The sequence below is a fragment of the Tamandua tetradactyla genome, chromosome 23, assembly GCF_023851605.1.
Source record: "Tamandua tetradactyla isolate mTamTet1 chromosome 23, mTamTet1.pri, whole genome shotgun sequence".
NCBI lineage: Eukaryota > Metazoa > Chordata > Mammalia > Pilosa > Myrmecophagidae > Tamandua > Tamandua tetradactyla.
In genome coordinates this window covers 1,477,991-1,493,605 of record NC_135349.1, presented here as the reverse complement: position 1 = coordinate 1,493,605, position 15,615 = coordinate 1,477,991, and the positions used below count along the sequence as shown (strand labels likewise).

At 60.1% G+C, this 15,615-nt stretch overlaps 1 protein-coding gene across 4 annotated transcripts in view; it reads left to right on the top strand.

Moving 5' to 3' along the window:
* LOC143666876 (mitotic spindle assembly checkpoint protein MAD1-like) overlaps positions 1-15,615 on the top strand; it is a 267,107-nt gene that overhangs the window by 61,456 nt on the left and 190,036 nt on the right. For 3 of the 4 annotated variants that reach the window (XM_077140437.1, XM_077140436.1, XM_077140439.1), the window contains exon 2: positions 11,841-11,985. The exons of the other annotated variant lie outside the window; for it this stretch is intronic. In XM_077140437.1, the coding sequence (XP_076996552.1) occupies positions 11,841-11,985 (145 nt within the window). The remainder of the gene's footprint in view (positions 1-11,840; positions 11,986-15,615) is intronic. 4 annotated transcript variants of the gene reach the window in all.

Sequence of the window (15,615 nt, the reverse complement as noted above, 5' to 3'; positions counted from 1 at the left end):
TAGTTTTAGGAAGAAGGGTTTGTACTTGGCTCGATAAGTAGGTTGGTTCCTGGTACTGCCCGGTGGGAGTGGGGGGTCTTTGCTGGCCCCTGCAGCCAGAACCTCCATTGGAAACAGAAGAAATGGCCCCCAAGGGGGTGTGGATGGTGCTGGCAGACCCCTGCCAGCTGTGCAAAGAGAACTGAGCAAGCCTGAGCGTGCACCGTCGGTGAGCCTGGGGCTGCATTCTTGCTCCATCGCTGATCAGCCAGGCCCTCCTCCTGGCTCAGGGGTGCAGCCTGTCTCTTACCTTAGGTGGGTGCAGCCCGTCTCTCGGCTTGGGGTGTTCCTGGGTCTCCCCTCGGCTTGGAGATGCCAAGGAGATAACGTCTGCTTGGTGAATGCCGCTTATTCCTAGTGAATATTGATGCTGGGTGAATGGCGATGGTGTTGGCGGACTTTCTGCTCGGGGACTGGCCGTGTCCCACAGGTCCATGCCCCTGCCTGGGGGTCGGTGAGCTCCTGCCCTGCCGGGTCTTGCCCCTGGGTCGTGGCACCCCCCGCCCCCAAGCCCACAGCTCCCAGTCCCCCAGGCCTGACTGCAGGAAGCAGCAGAGCGATACTGAAGGTGGGAGGTAAGTTCCGAAAGTCTTTTTCTAAGAAAGGCTTTAAATGTGTGAGTTTCGCACTGAATGGGAGGGCCGGGCAGTGGAAGCCCACTACGGTGGCTCAGGAAGTCTGCTGGCCAAGCTGCGTTTCCTGTCTCTTAATCTGCGTTCAGCAGATGGGCCATGGGGTGTCAGGCGAGAGCAGCCACGAGTGGGCTCCCTGCATGGAGGGGGGTGGCAGCCGGCGGGAGCGCCTGGCACGGGGCTCTTCTGGGCTGCGCCCCCACGGGTGGGTGGGGGTCCTGGGCCATGTCTGCTGGGCTCCTCTTTGCCCACCCTTCCCCACCTCCCTGCAGCTGGCTTCAGGGTGGTCAGAACCGAGCGTGAAGGCAAGCTCCTTTTCTCCTTGGGCTTGAAGGAAAGGATGATCTGTTCATAGTCACAGAGACCTCTATTTCTTGGCACTTTGGGTTCACAAGCTTCTGAAATGCTGACGCCCCTCGCTGTGTTTCACAGCCCAGAGTCACCCGCCTCCCAGCCCCTGCCCGAGGCTGTTCCTGCAACTCGGCTGTTGGCTGTGCAGCCAGGCACCACGTAATTAACTTACACGGATAAGAGGCTCTCAGCGTGGGCGCCAGCGTCCTGGAAGCGTTCTTCCCACAAAGTCAGAGCAGTGTGGGAAGCCGGGGCCAGCTGGGGAGCCCAACTCAGACCCTGGAGCGACCATAGCCTGCCCCACAATGATTTTTTTGTCCTCCCCCGCACCCTACCCCCACTGCCCTCCTGGGTCTGGGGTTCTTTGGCCTCTCTTGGTACCCGTGAACATGGCCCAATTCGTGTGTGGCTTGTCTTAGCCACCCCAAACCCGTCTGGGCCCATTGTCATCTGGATTCAGGCTTGTCCGACGTGGAGGGCCTCAGCGGGTCCTGTCAGTGCCCGGGCCATGGCTGCACTCTGCCTCCCTTCCCAGGCCTTTTCCTCAGCCCTCTGTCCATTTTCTCTGCCTTCCCCTGACACCTCCATTGTCAGCCCCTCCTCACATGGGGTCCCTGCTCTGCCCCTGACCGCAGGCCCCTGAGTGCTGCCTCATCCAGGGACGCCCCTGTGTCCTGGCCTGTCTTTGCCCAGGCTTTGCCCGTCTGGCCCTTTGTCCTGGGCTCTGGGGCCCACAGCCTTGCCGCGCCCGTAAACGAGCAGGGCAGTTCCTCAGGGCACAGGCACTTTTTATCACCTGGCACACCTGGCGGCCGATGGTAAGGAGGCCCTGTGATCACTGCCCACTCGTCAGCAGGGGCTGTGTGGGAGGTAGGAGCAGGAGTTACAAGTCAGCTCGGTTTGGGCCTGTGCAGAGCACTCTTCTCTGAAGAGCTGTGTGGCACAGGTGCTGCCTTTCTCGGTCCATGGGCAGTGGCCAGTAGGCAGCAGGTCCCGATGGGGCCACCGTTCCCCCCCCCACCTGTCCACGCCCACATGCTTTTGCCGCTGGGTGGGGCGCTCTTTCCTCGAGGCCCAGGCGGGTGTCCTGGTGGTCTTGTTCTTTTTGGGGTCTCCAGAAGCTCGGCCGTGCTGGGCCTGCCCGTGCATTTTCCTTGGAGCTGGCCCCACCTGGGAAGAGGGGACCCTGTCGAGTGGCATGTGCAAGGAAAGCCCCCTGCAGTTCAGACAAGATCACCCTGCCTTTAAAGGTCACTTCTGCCCTAGTCAGTCTTAAAGTTCAAGAGGAAACAAACTGCTTAGAGCTGGCATTTTCCAGGTCAAGTGGCAATGTCCCAAGCCCACCAGGCCTGGGGCGGGGAGGCCGGGTGGTCCATGAGTGACTTGCTGTGTTGATGGAGTGATGGGTGAGCACGTCTCTCCTTTTGCCTCTGCTCTCACCAAAACACAACCAAGGAGAAACTAATGATCTTTTGAAATCTCAGTTTTTCCTGTCGTTCTTATGCTAGCATGGTAATGCCGTGGATACGTTTCTTAGCTGAGCGACGGCATTCAGAGGTCTGTCTGCGCTGGCTAAGTAGCTGTCAGGTAGGGCGAACGAGTTCTTCTCCCCCAGGGTCCCTGGGGTGCCTGCCTCTCTGAGGGGGTCACCGTGCACCCTAAGATGCTTGGATGTGGATGCAGGAGGCCATGCCTGGGGGCATTGATCCCTTGGCACATGACAGCAGAGTTGATGGGGAAGTAGCCAGCAGACGGGCTCTGTTAACCAGGCACCAAGGCGTGGGGAGAGCCGTGCCACCGCATAGCTGTCGACCACAGACCTCCACGTGCAAGCCGTCGTTGGTGGCAGCACTGGGGACCATGCTGCAGAGCTGCTAACGGGGCTGCGGTGACTCCAGGCTGGCATGAGGTTCCCTCATCTGTGCACTGTCAGTCTGACACCGTAGCTGCCCTAGAGCCCGGCTGGTGCCCCTCTTTGTAGCCTGCTGCCATCACAGGCCTGAGCCAACACCACGCCATCCAGGTCACAGCTGCTGGTCAGGGGGTTCCAGAAGGTGCAGCCCCTTGCCCAGGGTTCCTCTCCCCACCATCCTGACAGTAGGTGTGCAGACACATGTACACACGCACATGGAGCACGAACACACATGGCATACACATCGCACACACACATAGCACATGCACACATGCTCACAAGGAGCATGAACACACATGGCGTGCACATGTCACACACGTAGCACATGCACACGTGCACATGGAGCGTGAACACACATGGTGTGCACATCGACACATAACACATGCACATGTACACATGCACATGGAGCGCACATGGAGTACAAACACGCATGGCATGCACATCGCACACACACATAGCACATGCACACATGCTCACAAGGAGCATGAACACACATGGCGTGCACATGTCACACACATAGCACATGTACACATGCACATGAAGCATGAACACATGGCGTGCACATCGACATGTAGCACACATGCACATGTAGATGCGCATATGCAGCACAAGCGCACATAGTACACACACAGAGCTCAAGCACATTAGACACATGCACACGTGCACATAGGTAGCACACATATGTAGCAAATATGCATATGCAGCGCAAATGCATACACAGTATACACATACATGTAGCACACGTGGCATGCACTTATAGTCTCTCTTCTGGGCAGGGCTTTGTGTATCTGACTCCACTCACGCCCCACGACAGCCTGGTGGGAGCGTCCATTCTCACCCTCAGGCTGCGTGCCCGTCTGTGTAGATGGTCCTCTACCCAGGAGGCAACCCATGTCCCTGGTGCAGTGTTCCACCATCGCATCTCCCCATCCCAGGGTGTTTTCACAGTCCCACATGGAGGCCCAGCCCACGAGGGGACGACCCCAGCCCTCCCCAGCCCCTGGCACCCCCCCATCTGCGTCCTGTCTCTGAGCGTTTCTGTCAGTGGAGTCCCGTGGCACATGCTTCTGCATCTGGCTCCTCTGTTGTGTTTTGCGGTCCTGCCCTGTGGTGGGTACATTGGTGCATCCATCCACCCTGGAATAAGGGTCTGTGTGTGCTGCCTACACTGTGGTCTGAGAAGACGCTGAGATCCGGGCTCTGTGCCCTGAGGGTTGAGGTCCCTTGAGCTCCTTCCTGAGGGCGCTGCCACGTGTTCAGATCCTCTCTCGGCTGGGATACTCTGGGTGTGGGGCACACGTGGTCAGCCCTCCATCCCCTTGGGCTCCTTCTCTGGTTGCAGTCCCCTCTCAGTTTGGCCGTACCCAGAGACGCCCTGGCCCTGGCCTCCTTTGCCCTTGACCTGGACTCCATGCTGCATGGCCCACACTCGCACCTTACCTGGCACACACCCGGCTCTGTCCCCAGGAGTCTTCTGTCCAGGGGGTAGCATGTGGGTGCCCGGGTACCAGGTGAGGGGCTTGAAGTTTGGGGGCTCGCCAGGGTGAAGCCTTAAGATGTAGCCATGTCTGCCACTGGAGGATGACACGGCCTTGGAACGTGAACCCCTCTGCGAGCCTCAGTTTCCTCCACGGAAAACGGGGTGTAAGACAGCTCCCTTGGGGGCAGGGAAGTCCTGAGTACATTTGAGGAAAGTACAGTTCTCCTTGCTCTGATCAGGCAAGTTATGCTGGATAAAATAGGGAAGAAAACTGAAGTGAACGTCTTCTGAGGTCCTTTTCGGTACATCACGTTTCTCTGAGCCCTGTCCAGGCGGAGGAACCCATTAGCTCCCATTGTCCCCTGGGCTTCCCACATGTGGGAGAGCTGCCAGTGAATGGAGAGCTTGGGTGCTTTGGCTGGTCTGGACTGACCTGGTACTGCCCTGTGGCTGCCCCGTGGCCCTCAGGCTGGTGGAGCGTTGGTCGGGGCTGGGGGCGAGGACCGGGGGCAGGGGCCGAGGGGCTGTGGGCTTGGTGCTCTCCCCACCAGTGGCTCTCCTAAGCCTGCAGCGAGCCAGCGGGTGATGCATGTTAGTGCTTGGCAGGTTTTCCTGTCAGGGGAAGTAAATATTTTGGCTCTTTAGGCGCATGGTTTTCATCAAAGGAAAGCAGCCAAAGACTACACAGAAATGAAGGGGTGTAGCTGTGTTCCCATAAAATTTTACTTACAGCAACAGGCAGAGGGCTGCCATGCTGGGCACAGGGCCTGCTCCACCATGTAGCTGGGGCGTCCCCCGAATCCATCTCCGCCCTCAGAAAATGGGCGAGGCGTTGAGCCCACCCAAAGTATGGCGGGAGGTTGAGGAAGTTCCTGGCCTCCACGCTGTCCTCACTTTGTCAGGCTGCTCTCGTGACCTGTCGGCCCCGTCGCCCCCAGACCCCCAGGGAGCCCTGGGGCCAGGGCAGGTGCTTGGCCAAGCCCAGGCCACCTCCCCTAGCAGCCTCTCGTGTGCCCATGCGGCCGGAGCCGAGGCGCCGGGATGGGACTCAGATAGCAAGGGGTGATTTTCCTTCTGTTTGAAGGTGGGATCGACACGTTGGTTGTGTGGCCCAGTTTATCCAGAAATGCAAATTGACTTGGCAATGGGCATTGATGAGCTGTTGGAAGAGTGCACGTGGGCCTCGGCCGCGGATGAGGGGCCGGGACGTGACCTGCAGCCCTGGGCCTGCCCTCGGCACTCCTGGGACTGGTGATCACCCCACTTTCTCCTCCTTCTACTTCTGCCTCTGCTGTTGATACTTCTGTTTTACTTTTTCAGAGAAATATGTGATGACACTTGGAGGCATTTAACACTGGGATTAGATGGTGTAAATAAAGGCAGCGTGGGCCAGGCTGAACAGAGGGGTGCCCACCTGCTTCCTGAGAGTGTGTTCCCCCGCCTCTGTGCCCCCCATTCCAAAACCATTTGGTGGGTTTGTGCCCTGGCTCTGGGGGCTGTGGAGCGGGCAGCAGAAGGCAGGAGGGGAGGCGGAGTAAGAGAAGTAGTGGGGAAGGGAGGAGGCAGGAGGGAAGGTAGGGGAAGGGGGAGCTTCAAGGTGGCTGGTAAGTGAAGCAACAGGGCGCCTGTGGGGTGGGGTAGGGGGTGGTAGCAGTCAGCCTGCTGGGCCTGCGAGCAAGGACTCGGGGTGCCCGCAGCCTGGGGTAGGGGACGGTACAGCAGGGGAGTGTGTGGAGTGGGAAGGGGAGGGCCAAGAAGGGGTCCCAGCTGGCTGGGTCCATGGACGCTGGTGTCTGAATGTGCCTGAGAACACTTGGGGGGTTCAAAGAGGAGAGTTGGTGTGTGGAGGGCCACAGTTAAGGTGATTTCCGCTGTGGTGGGGGCTGTGTCTGTGCAGGGAGCTGGGGTGTGTCTGTGTGGGAAGCTTGGAGGGTTTGTGTCTGCAGGGAGCTGGGAGGGGTGTGTGCAGGGAGTTGGTGGGGGTAGTTGTGTGTGCAGGGAGCTGAGGGGGTTGTGTCTGCAGGGAGCTGGGGGGGTTGTATCTGTAAAGGGAGCTGGGAGTTTGTGTCTACAGGGAGTTGGGGTTGGTTCTGTGTGTAGGGAGCTGGGGGGTTTATGTCTGCAGGGAGCTGGGGGGAGTTTGTGTGCAGGGAGCTGAAGGAGTTATGTCTGTAAGCTGGGGGGAGTTTGTGTGCAGGGAGCTGAGGGAGTTGTGTCTGTAAGCTGGGGGGAGTTTGTGTGCAGGGAGCTGAGGGAGTTGTGTCTGCAGGGAGCTGGGGGGTTGTGTCTATACAGGGAGCTGGGGTGTTGTCTGAGGGAGCGGGTGGGTGCTGTACAGGGCATAGGTACAGGTTGGAAGGTTGTGAAGAGACTGCTGCAGGCCAAGGTCTGGGAGTGCCATGCTCAGGGCCCCCGGCTCCTGCTGCTGGCAGCTCCCCGCAAATTGGCCTCTCTCCTTGGACTTCTCTGCACTCCAGGTGTTGAAACTTTCCATCTTGGTGAGGGAAGATTTTAGAAACTGCAGCCTTTCATAGAGGCAGCTGGAGAACAGGGAACAAGCCTTGGCCAGTAGGTGACGAAGGGACACCGGCCTGCTTCCCGTTGCTGGGTGGGGCTCCAGCTAATGTCCAGCCGGGGCTGTGAGCTGTGGCCTCTAGGTGTTCTGTCTGCTTGCATCCTTTCCTTGTGGGTACCCTCAGCTGGGTGGGTGAGGACCAATGCCCCTGGGGCTCATGGGCGCCAGCCTTACCATGCAGCCCTCCCCCCCCCCCAGGGGGGCTTGCAGGCTTCTAGAGTAGCTTCCAGTGACCCCCTACATGGTCCTCCTGTGCCCTTTTGCTGGGTCCTCTTCACCCCCCATGAACCCGTCTTCCCCCAGGTGCTACCTGCTCCCTGCCCCACGGCTGTGCCTTGGCCTAGCCTTTGCCCCCGGGAGAGCTCTGCTCAGGCATTGCTCGCACTGCAGAAGGTCTGGTCTGGTTGGGGTCTCCTACTGCCCCAGGGGCCTCTGGCAGCTGTCACATGCTGGGCTTGGGTGAGCTTGCTGGTGGCAGAGACCCTGTCTTCCCAGGGTCAGGTCCCCTGGTCCCAGTGGGCCAGGAGTGGGCCTGCTGTGTTCCGTGCCCATGCCACCTCGTCAGGCCTGCCTGCGCTTGTCTGCTTTCCACTCTTCCCTCTTCCCATCCTCAGCACTGCCGTCCTCTCTGCCTGATCTGTCCAGTGGTTTGACAGGCAGATCTGGGCTTGAGAGTGGTAGGAGGAGAGGCCCGGTCACCTCCTCCTGGTGGCCACCTCTGCTGTGGGCTCCCCAGCACAGGTCATGGCCCTGAGTCAGCCCTGGGGCTGGGAGCAGGGCCTGGGCAGCATTGGCTGGGGCCTCCCGGGCCTCCTGCCTGTGACCACCAGGCACTCCGGCCGCCTACTGTGGCTCCCGAGTCCCTGGGCCCCTGAGTTTCCTTGACTGCAGAGTGCAGAAGGTGGAAAAGGTCATGGGCATTAGTGGGCACTTGGATCTCTAAGCGTTAAGGTCCTTCAGGGATTTTGCAAAAGTCTGAGTAACATTTTGTGAGTGTTCAAGACCATGAGCTCGTGCAGCGTCTTTATAGCCCGCCCGCCCCCTGGGGGCCACCGGGGGCGAACTTGTGCCGCTGGGCTGCCCATTTGGGGGCCGTCATCTGGAGTTCAGAGTCCAGTGAAACCCCTGTGCCACATGTGTGCCGCGTGTGTGTCGCCTGCTCGATGGGGATGACCAGGTGGCACAGCTCCCAGCTGGTCGCAGTTTAAGCTCAGGCCTGGTGTGGTGGTCCAGGCCCAGTCGCTCCCCCATGTTTGTACACTGGGCAGGGCTCGGCGTCCCAGCGGCCCCTCGCAGCCCCTCGCCTCCCCCACCCCCCGTGGGTGCTTAGGAGGTTGGCAGCCCGGCCCTTTGGGTCCTACTCGGAACCTGCAGCCCGTGCCCCTTCCAAAGAGCAGCCCCTGGGCTTGGCCTTGGCAAGCACACAGGCTGGGGGCCCGAGCGCTGGGCTGCGGGCGCTAGTGGAGCCTCAGAGAAGGCCGTTCAGATGCTTCCCATTGCTACAGACGGCCTGCCCTGCCGCTCTTGTTTGGGACCCCCAGGCCCATGGGCCCAGTGCTTTCTGCAGAACAGCTAGAGTGGACCGCGGGGGCCACGGGGCAAAGGTGGGTCCGCAGAAGCTCCGCCTCCACGCCCTTTGCGTGGCACCAGCCCCCGCAGGCACTGACCGCTGATGTGCCCGACGTTGCCTTTGCAGGCGCAGACCTTCACTGTGGGCTCCCAGAGCCCACGGAAGTGCCAGTGACTCACGGGTTCAACTTGAGCATGGAACTGGAGTTTAATTTTTTATGAGTTTTCTCTTTTCATGAGAAAGGGTGGATTGCAGGGAGAGCCCACCCATCACAGAGCAACCAGCAGCCTGGGGGTGTGCCCCAGTGTTCTGCCTGGGGGTCTCTTGGGGGTCTCCAGCAGAGATCCTGATCGAGGCCGAGCACTGCCACCTGCCTACACAGCAGCCTGAGAGGGGCCACTTGGCGGCAGGTGCACTGAGACACTGCTTTGGGGTGCTGTGGGCTGGATTCCTGGAAAGAGGGGAATCAGCGCGCCTGCTTGAGGTCCCTGTGGCGTGGCTTCCAGCCTTTCTCGGTGGCCAGGCCTTTGTCAAGCGTCCTTTCCCTGCTGTCCCTTTCCTTAGATGACTTCCACTGTGCAGGACTGCGCAGGTTTATTTACCTGACGTGGTCTGTCTTCTGCCCTCTACCAGGGAGGGTGTTCTTGTCTCGTACCTTCAGACTCCTCAGCTGTGCTCTGCCAGCAGGCTCCCTGGGAGGTGTGTGGTGGGGCCGGAGGAGGGGCTGGCCCCGTCCTTCCTGCCTAGTGGCCTCCTCTGGCCTTCCCAGACCTGTCCCTGTGGATGGCATCTGAGCATCACTGCCCGCCTCCGCGAGAGCAGCTGGACCCAGTGGCCAAGCTGCCTCCGAGGCGCCGTTCCCACAGCCCAAGTTTTCATTCCCTGGACCTCCTCGGGGCTTCTAAATTTTCATTATTTCCACCTCCTCCCTTGGTCCCTGCAGCTGATGCCTCCTTCTCGTCTTGCAGTTCTCTCTCTTCCCTGCCAGGTACCTTGTTTACAGTTTTGTCCCCAATTAGCAGTGCTCTACATTGAATTCTGTGTGTCCAAATAGCAGGAGTGAGTCCTGTCCCCCTCCCAGGGCGTGTGCCAGTGGGGCCCAGGCAGCGTCACGTGCGGCAGTGCAAGTGGGAATGGGTGAACAGCCTGTGGCTCAGAGCTAAGAGGGCAGTGGTCCTGGGAGAGAGACTGCCCTGCGCTGTTCCTTGCACCCCTATTCCGTGAGGGCGTGGTGATGGGGCCAGACCTGACCTGCGCAGCCCTGCCGTGGGTCAGGATGGAGTTCATCTGTGACATGGGCTCCTGGTGTGGCCGGATATGCCGCTGGAGTCCTCTCTGCGTTGGCTTTGTCCCTTCCTGTCCAGAGAGCTCCATCCTGGCAGATGAGGCCTGCTGCCCCAGGCCCAGCTCCACAGTTGGAGGCCCCCCTTGCTCTTGTGGGGGCAATGGATGGGGTGGGTGCAGCCCTCGGGGCCCTGACCTCCCCTGCCTGGCCTGGCCGAGGCCCTGTGGGTTGTTCAGTGAGTGTGGGCAGCGCCTGGGGAGGAAGTCCAGATTCCAGGCCTGCCTTGCCCCCAAGGCCCCAGAAGTGTGGCTCCCAGGCAGCCGCAGTCACCTTGGGTGCGTGTGTGTTGAGGCAGAGGCTGTGGCTGGGGGCTGCCACGTTCCCTCAGGGCTGCCCCACCTGTGCTCACCTGGACAGCGACCCGGCCGTGCTCCTGCCTGCACATGCGTGACTGGCCCGGGGCAGCGCGGCGGCCTTGTGAACCCCCTCACTTGAACACGTGACTCCTGGAGCCATTTCCCAGTTGTGGTTATGCAGTGGGCCCGTGAGTGGTTTTACGTTGAACTTGAACTCAAAATCGCCTCCTAAATGCCAGTTCCAAGTGAACATTTGTACCTGCTTGTAGTTTCTCTGTTTCTGGTTATGGAGCACCCGGGGGTGGCAGGTGGAGTTTGCCAACTCCACGTTAGGGTTGCGTCTCAGTGTACGACTTTCTCAAGTGGTGCGTGGAGCAGTGGGGAAGGGGGTGAAGTGGAGTCTGGAACTGGATGCCCTGTGAGCCCGAGGCCTGCGCTCTGGGCAGGGTGGGGCTGCCTGACCGGTGGGTCCCACCAAGTTAACCTGGGCCCAGGCCTCTACTGAGCCCCTTCTCAAGTATGACCGTGATTCACACTCCGTTTCAGTGATACCTCGACTGTTTAAAGAGTCATGCTAAATTATAATTTATGAAAGTTGGCAACAGAAAAAAACCTGTGAGCTAAGTAGAATCGCATAATCAGAGCAGAAAGGAAGTAACTGGCAGCCAGGAGGGGGGCTCCATGCGCCTGCTGGCCGCGCCGCAGCCTCCTGGGAGAGGTTTGCCTTGAAGCGGGGGAGCCCCGCTCTTGCTGTCGGCCGTCTGTGGAAATGAATGTGGGAATGTAGGACATATGAAGTCTGTCCTTGTTCCACTGCTCTGAATTTTAGCTAAGATCCCCTTTGTAAAGGTTTGCCCTTGGAAGCCCATTTCCTGCTGCCTGGCCTTCTGCTGCACAGGCCGCTCCTGCCCTCTGGGGCCTCCTGCCCCTCGCCAAGGCCCCCGGTCCAGAGCGAGTGGGCGAGCCCCAGGCGGGGGAGCCCTGGGGAAGCTCCCGGGGCTTCCTGGAGTGGGGTTTGGAAGGGTTCACTGTGGCCTGGGGCTGGGGTCTTCCTTCCCAGCGTGGGAGGAGAGGGGAGAGGGGACTGGGAGCAGGGCGGGTGGTGGCGGGCAGTGCAGGCGCCAAGGCCCAGGTGGCAGGGAAGGGGCCAGGGAGGGGTTTGGGAGGGGTCACCACCGGCCCGCTCCGGCTCCGGCTCCCCCGTTCCCCGTTTCCCTGTGCGGAGCGTGCCTGGTGTGCGGCTTTGTGGGGGCGTTTAGGGCGGCCTCCCCACAGCGGGCGGCGCAGCTGCGGCTGCCTGCTCGGGGGGAGCATGGCTGCGTGATTGAGCCCATTCAGGAGCGCCTCTCCCTTGAGCGCTGCGCGGCTGCCAATTTCTCCCTTTGTGTGAGAGCCCGCCTGCCCCTCCCGCGCCACGTTCTGGGATCACCCTGGGCGCCTGCTGGAGATCCAGAAACTCCTGAAAGGCTCTGAGTAGCTATTCAGAAGTGAGGACGTGACGGCCAGGCAGCTGCACGTGCAGCTCTATTTCGGGATGCGGCCCCCGGGCGGCCCGGCGGCGGGGTGGGGGTGGGGGCACCCGGCCTCCAGGCCCTAGCACTGCGGGGCCTCACGGCTCTGCCCTCTGCTGTTCCCCGCAGCGCCTGTGGGCTGGAGAAAGCCCGGCAGCGGCTCCAGGAGGAAGTACGCCAGGCCAACAGCCAGCTGCTGGAGGAGCGGAAGAAGCGGGAGACGCAGGAGGCCCTGGCCCGGAGGCTCCAGAAGCGAGTCCTGCTTCTCACCAAGGTACCCCAGGGACCCTGCGCCCCACCGCGTACACTCCTGCCCTTCTCCCTCCAGGCCTCTCCAGATCCAGGGCCCGGTCTGACCCGCCACTCGTGGATGAGCCGCAGTTACGTGTCCTTCTCTGAGGACCACAGCCTCTGGCGAGCACGGTTCTCCCAGCCAAAAGGAGAACACTTTGGCCACTTAGGCTGTGTTTTCAACTGGGATTGGCCAGGGCTCCCTGAAAAGCCAAAAGTAGTTCTGCCAGCACCGGGGTGTAGACTCCATCTGACCAGGTCTTCTCCCTGCTCCTCGAGCCCCTCCTGACGACGAGCAGAGCTGGGGTGCCTGACGCACAAGCCTGGAGTGCAGACTGCCAGCCCCTGGGCCTCGGGTCTCTGGCAGATGGAACCAGTGTCTCTGAGCATTCCTTCCTTCCCGTAGGACTCAGGGACCCAGGTTAGACTGGATGGGGTTTTTGGCCCAGGGGTTGGAGTGAACACTGTCATGTGGTTCCCACATGCTGGACAGACAGAGTCCTTGCTCCCCACCTCCACTGTGGGGGGACCCGCTGCCTGCATTCTCTCTGTTGCTCAGTGAGGGCTTGCAGAGGTCCCACTGTCTGGCTCGATAAGCAGTGTGTGCTGGAGCGTGAATTATGGCTTCTGGAAGACAGTGTTATTTAAAATGTTGTCTTGGACACCAGAATTTCAGAAAACGAGGTGTGAGAAAGTCTGACTCTGTCCCCAAATGCTCTCCAACAAAGGCTGGGGTGTCCTGCTGGAACAGCCAAAGACCCCTCCCCACTGCCCTTGAGCCAACATCGAGGGAGCTGAGCAGCCCTTCTGCTGCCCTCCAGGCCTGGACATAAGGGGAGTTGTGTCTGACAGATGCTTGTCTGTTCCTGATCGTTTCTGATGAAAATACTGCTGGGGTCTGCTGATCACAGAGCTTTTAGAAAACAAATCGCATTTCAGCTGCTAAAAGCCTGCTGCTTGACAGCTTCAGCACACGCTGTGGCGGCACCTCGTTCTCTCGAGACGGTCTCGTGTGGGTGTGGTCAATGCTCAGAACCCAGGTCTGGGCCCTCTGGCCTGTGGCCACAGCCTGGCTTCTTGGCTGACTCGGGAGCCCTGGTTTGGAAAGTGGGTGCCAGAGAGGAGATGTCTACAAACCCTCCACTGCTGCTCCCCAGTCCCTTCCAGCAGGGAGAGGCCGGGGTATAGGCTGGCCCACGCAGCGGCCGAGTGCAGCCCCACCTTGGGGCCTTGGGCCCAGCTTTCCTTCTTCCCTGCCCCTCGCTTGGCTGCAGCTTTGTGGTCCCAGCCCTCTCGAGCTTACAGTTTGGTGGCTCCATCTCTTTTTCGGGCTGTGTGGGAGGGAGTGGTCAGCAAGACCTTTTCCCACTCCTGGGCCCTCAGGCCCTTTGTGGAGAGCGCCTCTTCCTCTGCAGGCCCCTGCCACACTGCCCACATGCCTCAGCTTGGTTCTGTGCTGTGGGCACCGCCCCTGCACCTGGGAGTGGGGCCCACCAGCCAGGGAGGGTGGGACGCTGGCCGTGCCGTGGGCGTTGCAGGCCCCAAGGCTGGTCTAGGGCTCTGGGACTTGGCAGTGGTCTGCTGCCTCCAGGTCTGAGGAGCGCCTGGTCTGCGGGAACTGTGGAAGCCCCTGGGTCTGGGCCTGTGCATCGTCTGCATGGAGCTGGTCCTGGGGAACCCGGTTGCCCTGGGTGCTGGCCCAAGGGTGGGCGGAACCTGCTCTGGCCCTGCTGGGCAGCACCTGGGAGGAGGGATTGCTGGCAGCACCTTGCTTGGCTTCAAGCCAAGATTATTATTATTTTTTTCAAAATAAACATAGTTTGTGGAATGGTTTTAGATTTGCAGAAAAATCAGGAGCTGTACCAGAGTTCCGCACGCCTTGCTCCTGGTTCCCGCATGCTAACACCTGGCGTGCACATGGCCGCGTCGCTACTAACATCCATCCTCCCTTCAGGCTTGCGTGGTGTCCCTGTGTCCTTTATCCAGATCCCTGGGACGTCCTGCCAGTCTCCTTGTGCTGGGGACTGGCCGGGCATCTGGGAGGACGTCCCTCCTCTGCGGTGTCTGGCGCGCTTCTCCAGTTGGACAGACTCTGGGTGGGGCAGCGTCGCCATCTCCTCACTTCAAGCGCACAGTCTGTCCACGCATCTCACTGCACGGGACGGTGACCGTGACCGCCCGCCAAGCTCAGCTGTGTCCGTGTCGGGGCCTCCGCCGTGCAGTGGCTTTTTGTTTTCCTTTGTCTTACCACGTGTTCCGTGCATCCCACCTTTGTAAAGTGGGAGTGACGCCGACCCTCCACAGAGCAGAGCACCTGCATAAATTATTTGCATTCTTCTGCGTTGGAGAGTTGTCTTTTCTCCCCATTTGTTAATTTATTCGGTCATTTATATTAGATGGAGTCATGAAGGTTTGTTTTTTGCCTTGGGTTTTAATCCAGTACTGTTTTACTTTTCTTGTTGTTCATGCTTTTCCAGTAAAGCCTTTGCTGGCTCATCCAGCTGGCTCCTGTGTTCCTTTGGCATGACCCTGTCAGTGTGTTTGTTATGTTTTTGTATTGGGTATTTCTGGTGCTACAAAATTCTCCAGGCTTGTTTTGTGTACTTCCGACCCTGTTCTCGAGTCGGCCTTTTCTCCAGGGAGCCCTTGGTGCCTTGACCGAGGAGCTGCATTTAGAAGCCAAGACCTGGCTGCTGGGTGTGCTCGGAGCTGTGGGGCGCCCTTGCCTCCAGCCCTTTGCTGAAAGGCCAGGAAGCGCATGTGTGCTCTGTCCCGTGTGTGTCCACACAGCCGTCGACATGTCCACGTGGGACCAGCTGCGTGGACACGAAGCTGAGAGCATGAGCTCATCCTACCTCACCTCGAGGCTCTCCTTCACTCCCCTTTACCCTCATACCCACCCCTGCCCATGGCAGTCACGAGTCGTTTCCCCACCTCTGCGGTGGTCATGGAGGAGCGTCAGTCTCTGCCTTTGAGACGGGCCTCTCTCCACTCGACATCAGGCCCTGAGCGGCGCCAGGCTTTTGTGTGCGTCCTTGTGTGGCTGGCCTTCCTCCAGCGTGGCGTGGATGTGTCTGCTTAGCCTGGCCACTCATGTAGGCCCCGTCATGGTCCCCGCTCGTGGGCTGTGGTGAGCAGAGCTGTCCTTGCTGCCGTGCAGGCTTTTGTGTGGCCATGAGCTTTGTCTCTCTGGGGCGCATGCCCTGGGCGCAGCTGCTGGCTGCGGGCAGTGGCCTTGAGTCACTGTGGCTGGAACCCTGTGCCAGTGATGGTCTGGTCTAGGGAGGAGGTTCCTGGGGAAGCCAGGGATGCTTTTTCTCACCTCCTTGGTCTCCCTTTTGCGGTGGAGTTGGGTGGATTGGACGGCTCTCCCTGGAGCTGAGGCCCTGAGTTCATCGTGAGCAGAAACTCTGTCCCCGGGGTGAGGGACGGAGGGTTGGCTGCCTGAGAGAGCACAGCCAGTCCTTAGCCTCTAGATGGCCTTGTCGCAGCTTTAAGCAGCACCTGCGCACGACCACACGTTTTGGAGGTCAGAACATCAGGTGGGCCTGGTTTGTTCCGAGGCCTAGGTCTGGCCTGGCTCACTCTGGGCTCTCCTCAGGAGACTGGGTGG